The 5781-nt window shown below is 43.6% G+C and overlaps 1 protein-coding gene across 1 annotated transcript in view; it reads right to left on the bottom strand.

Annotated features, from left to right (window-relative positions):
* LOC103596542 (nose resistant to fluoxetine protein 6-like) overlaps nucleotides 1-4223 on the bottom strand; it is a gene marked incomplete at its 5' end in the record, with an annotated part of 38970 nt that extends 34747 nt beyond the window's left edge. The window contains 3 exon segments of the mRNA XM_008580184.1: nucleotides 667-707; nucleotides 709-835; nucleotides 3951-4223. Of these exon segments, the coding sequence (XP_008578406.1) occupies nucleotides 667-707; nucleotides 709-835; nucleotides 3951-4223 (441 nt within the window).
* Nucleotides 4224-5781: the final 1558 nt, after the last annotated feature.

Raw genomic sequence — 5781 nt, 5'->3', positions numbered from 1 at the left:
TTTTTTTTAGGAGCTGTTAGATTTAAAAGGTGGTGACTGAGGTCCCTAACCGTAGCTCAGGCTTTGAGCTCCTTTGTGCTCTCACAGTGGCCACAGCCACCATAGACTGTAGGAGCATCACCTGTTCATGGACAGGTGCAGATCACCTGGGAGGCCTCTTCTGCCTGCCCTTGACCGGCCCCTCCCCTCCATTCTGACACCTTGTTTGGCGCCCTGTTTAGAGAGGACCACTGTTATTGGTAGGAGTGCTCTGGAAGGGTGGCGACTGGGAGAAGGTCAAGAAACGCTGATTTAATACTGATGGACCATTTTTGTTTATGCTTGCCTGTTTTTCAGGAAGGAAAAAACAAAATTAGTTCCTGTCCTCATTAATCAAGATGAGAGGGAACCCAGTCTTTGCATGAGGAAAAGACAATACCCAGGTATCACTGTTTACCTGGTAGCCAGGTGCCTGATTTATACCCAGGAAGAATTAAAGGAGCCACTGGACACCGGCTGGAAAACTCACTTATGGGAGGTCATGGGCTATGTCTCTACAAAAGAAGAAACACCATTTGTGGGGAGGACCACCAACCTCCCGTCCTATGGCCCCACATGATCCCACCACACCAAAGTTTCTCTCTTCCCTGACGGCTGCTAGAGTAAAGGCTCATCAACTCTCCACACCCAAAGACAGCCATGCAGTCATCTGACTGGTGTGTCTCGAGAAGACTCAAGACACGGATGCCATTGGGTGCAGGGCAGGTGCTTCCTGGCATCTTTGTAGTCCAGATGGCGGGCACATTCTTCTGCCAAGAAAAGCACTGCAGAGCATGATCCATGGCCCCTAGAAACTCTGGGCAAGGGCAAAGGTGTTACTCTCCACACTGAAAGCCAGACCCATCCATACACCAGCGAGCTTGTCAGTCACCCGGAAGCTCTCTCTCTCCAACCCTGGACTGCTCGACTGGGGTCCCGTGGTCCACTCTCGATCTATCTGTGGACTTTTGTACTTGGTCTTCCTCCCCATTGAACCTTGACTTTCCCTAACAGACTTGACCTGAAGTTGGTGCCCCACAATGCCTTGAACAGAATATGCTGCCTAAGCTCAGTCTCCAGGGATGCCAACCCATGACCCCAGTCCTGTTTTACAAAGGATTAGGAGAAGGATATTGTAGACATTGTTAAGAAACCACATGATCCATAAAGCCACCATTTCACTTGAAATGACAATGCTGGTGCTTTCCAAAGGATGAACCACTTGTGAATAACATCCCTAATGCTGGTCAAGGTACAGGCATGAGACAGAGGAGCCGGTAGCACAGCAACTAAGAGGATGGGCCTCATAGTTAGATGCTCCTGGCTCTAAATCTGGCTGTCATTTATTAGCTCTGTGACCTCTGGCAAATGAATTAACTTCTCTGTGTCTAAGTTTCTACATCTGTAAAATGGGAATCAAAGTAAATCTTATCATAGAATTATCATTAGGAAGAGATGAAATAATGCTTATAAATCACATTGAATAGAGACCAATCCATAGTAAGCACTCATGAGATTACAGCTACCCTCATTGTTTCAAACCCTATCACTTTAAGAATGGTTAATCCCTTCTACTTAATTTATTCTCTTTTTAAAAAATTTAATTTGACCTATCCTGAGAGCTAAATAAGTGCCTAGAATGGTGAAACAGGAGCTCCAAAGCTCCAGTCTTCTCCAAGAGACTTGTATTTTCTTCTGGACAAGCTCAGTGCCTTAAACATTGTGGGCACTAATAAGTCCATGCAGAATTAAAAACTATTCACGAACGAGATCTGGCTTATAGCCAGGCTCTGGAAATCAATTCCTTAAATCAAAGAATTAAATTATCTGACATTTTTAAGTTCCAGCCGTAAATGAGAGTTTTTCCAGTTAAGTCACTCACCGTGATCATGTCTCTGCCTGAAAGCATAACACACCCTTTCATTTAGAGAGATTTTTACTCACAAGGAATTGGCAATGAACACGGCATAATCAGCAGTTTCCTACCCCTGATGTCTCTTGGCTCCTCCTCAGTGCCCTCAGAAGCCAGGTGCTGCAAGGAGAGATACAGGACCTGGGCTCTGCCAGATTCGGCCAAGGTCTTTAATCTCCCTGAGCCTCACTTTCCTCACTTTTAGAATGGGCATAATTTTTGGCAGCGTTGTTGTGAAGATTCTAGAATAACGTCACACATCTGACTCAGCGCCTACCTGGGCAAGCAAGTGCTCCACGCATTTCGTTATTATTATTATTTTCATCTAAATTCTTCTCGTGGTGAACTTAAACATTAGTGGTTTATAAAATCTTCTGACAGTAACTGGTCAATAGGAAAGACAGCCTCTCTGGGTCCCATGTTTCTCATTTGTGAATGGAAAGTGTTATAAACCACAGGGACCTGGGGAAGATTGGATGAACAACGCAGGGGGTCATTGGTTCTCAATGACCTGGTCTCCTGGCCTGACTGAAGACAATGAGGAAAAGAGAAATGAATTTAGAAGGAGGGGGGTACACATTATCTCATTCAATTCCTTCAATCAATTCTACCATATGCCCCTATTTTACACATATGGAAACTGAGGCTCACAGAGGTCAGACAATCTGGCCAAGGTCAGGGTGAGCAATCAAGGCAGGTTTGAGTGAGGATCGCTTAGCACGTGATTTCTCTGCTGGGCTGACTGGAGCTGTCTCCAGGGCAGCCAGGGGGCAGAGAGAGGTCTAGAACCCCTTATGTGAGAAGTAATTGAGGGACTCTGAGATTTGGGCAAGGCCACAGTAACTGTCCTCAATATCTGATGAGACTCTAATACAGACAAGGGAGAATACTTATTTTCTGGGGCCCTAAAATGCAAAACCAGGGCACCTGGTGGAAATTATAGAGCGGAGGGATTGACTCTTGTTCAGGATCCTAACGCTTAGCACTTCTCATCCCAGATGGGCTCGAAGGGGCCGCCAGGCTGGGAGAAGTGCTTCTGGCTTTGGGAAGGAGGTGGCACCTGGGACCTCCGAGCCTCCTCAGCAACTTCATATTATATCTATCGTCACACAACATGTTTTTTGTTTTTCTTGTTGGGGTGTTTTGTCAGTGTTATTGCTGTTTCTGTTTTTGCCTTAAGATCCCAATGAGACCTTAGGAAATCACTGCTCTGCCTTCTCCACTGTACACATTCCCTGAAACCACTTTAGCACACATTTATATTCTTCTGGTCCATTCACTGAAATTTTATTTTATTTTTATTTCCCTAGTTGGAGTAAGGAAGGACTTATTGAATGGACCTAAAGGGGATCTGTCAAAGTAATTCCACGTGTTCCAAAGGTATGTGCATGACCAGGCTATTCTTGTGTGAGATACATGTATTCATACGTGCTACATGCCTTGCCATACAGGCAGTGGAAATGACGATAATGTTCTTAGTTTTTCACTAAAACAGGACCCAGTGTGACTCGCTGAAATCTAGCCTCTCACTACATGATGCTGGGTCATCTATTTCTGGCTCAGATCTATTCTGATGCATTAATAAGCTTGTGTTGCAATTAATCACCTCCCTGGCTTTAACTTATATGTAAATCCTTCACCTTGGTGATGGCAGGACGCTTCCATGCATCATGCGTGTAACTATGACACTGAAAATAGACATTGTGATTGTGGAATTGTTCCTTAGAGAATCACTACAGTTAAACCCTGAGCTCTGCTCTGACCTTGTCTCTGATTAGCGCAAAATCACACTGGATAATTGTACCCAAGAAATAAAGCAGCATTTTTAGTGGCCTCTCCTTGCTTTAACACACTGATGGTAAACAAAGACTGCCTTGTAAGGAGCAGAGATCAACCTCCACGCTGACATTTAGAAGCTATTGGGCATTCACTAGAATCCAGCATTATAGGAATTATTTTCCAACTGCACACTCATCTAAGGCACCTCTCTGGGTGGTCTTAATTTCATTAAAATGCCTACTTCTCCCTCTGCTCGGGGCTCCTGACAGTGAGAGGTGGGCCAGGCAGTGCATCCACCTGACTCTGTCACTTTGTCCATTGCTCTCCGTCCCTCTCAAAGGCACACTCCCGTAACTGGCCAACGGTGCCCCGTGCTCTGGCGATGTTCTGGGCCCTGACACCCAGCCCCTGGCCACCACGAGGGCAGTTCCAGCCAAAGGGAGGGCAAGGCCCAGCAAGGTGATGAAGCTGCAGAGAGATGACACACAGCAGCCAAGACTTGCCTCACACGATGCTAAAACAAGACGCAGAGAAAACAAAACCACTAAATATTTACACAGGCAAACATTCAACAATGTTAAGGGTGGGGAATAATACTGTATGAATAAAAACAATAAAAAAAATTTTAAATGACAAAGGAAAAGATTAATGGATTTTACTTAACTCATTAATTGTACATAAACAAACAAACAAAATAAGCAACCAAAACACTGAGGAAGAATTTGCAGCTGATATGACTACGGATTAATATCCTTTCTATATGTACAAAATAAACTTTAAAAATCAGTAAGAACCTAACACACACAGAAAATGGGATAAATATTATGAATTTTAATTTTAAAAATTCATTACAAATTTTTTAATTTTTAGGTAATTTAAAAGAGAAAAATGCAAGAGACAGATAAACTTAGGGGGAAAAACATCCTCTTTGCCAGTTTTTTTGTTTGTTTTTCTCGAGGGATGGGGGGCCCTGGCCAGTACGGGGATCTGAACCCTTGACCTCAGTGTTAGCAGCACCACACTCTCCCAAGTGAACCAGTTTTTTTAACATGTAAATTAAACCAATTTATTCACCTATCCAATCGGTTCCAGTTTTGATAAAGGTAGCTTTGCTGCTGGTGAGAGGGTGATGAGACAGACAGGGCCGTTTCCTAAGCGAATTGTTCAGGACAATAACGTCAAATGATTCGAGAGTTAGGACCCAGCAATTCTACTTCCGTTTAACTTATCCTGAGAAACGAACCAAGATGCAAACAGAAAGTAGTGAGCAAGATGGCTGAGGTATTTGTGGGAGAGGCAATGCCTCACATAGAAGAAATTAATCTTTGGTGGTCCCATGATGGTGAGGAACAGGAATATGTGGAGACAGGTTACCTTTCTCAGTGGTTGTGAACCCCATCACATTTGTGTGTGACGAGTCTGCCCCTTGAAAACTTTTGCATTTTCTTGTTTAAGGTAAATGGTGATCTCCTGTGTCTTAGACTACTCAGACTGCTATAACAAAATACCATAGGCTAGGTGGCTTATAAACAAGAGAAATTGATTTCTTTCTTTTTTTTTTTTTTTTAGTAGAAAAAGATGGTTTATTTAGCAGAGTTCTGCCATAATTTTCTTCTGTAAGAAAAGAAAATTAGACTTCTAGATTATACCATACACTGAATTATTTATTTACTTTTAATTCTGGAGGCTGGGAAGTCCAAGATCAAGGCACCAGAAGGTTTGGTGTCTGCTGAGAGCCCACTTTGTGATTCACAGATGGTGAGTTCTGTGTCCTTGCATGGTAGAAAGAGCTAGGGAGCAATCTGGGGTCCCTTTCATAAGGGCACTAATCCCATTCGTGAGGTCTCAGCTTTCATGACTTAATCACCTTCCAAAGGCCCCACCTCCTAGTACCATCACATTGGCAGTTAGGTTTCAACAGTGAATTTTGGGGGGACACAGACATTCAGACCATAGTACCCTGCAAACTGGCAGCATTGGCCAGACATCATTCAATGAATGATATTAAATGGTTAAACACAGCTGATGAGGGATGGTTGATAAAACATTACCAACAGATAACATGCCATCCA

This window comes from Galeopterus variegatus, unplaced genomic scaffold (assembly GCF_000696425.1).
Source record: "Galeopterus variegatus unplaced genomic scaffold, G_variegatus-3.0.2 Scaffold2042, whole genome shotgun sequence".
Taxonomy (NCBI): Eukaryota; Metazoa; Chordata; class Mammalia; order Dermoptera; family Cynocephalidae; genus Galeopterus; species Galeopterus variegatus.
Note: the sequence above shows the minus strand (reverse complement) of the source record. Positions and strands in the feature narration are given on the sequence as shown.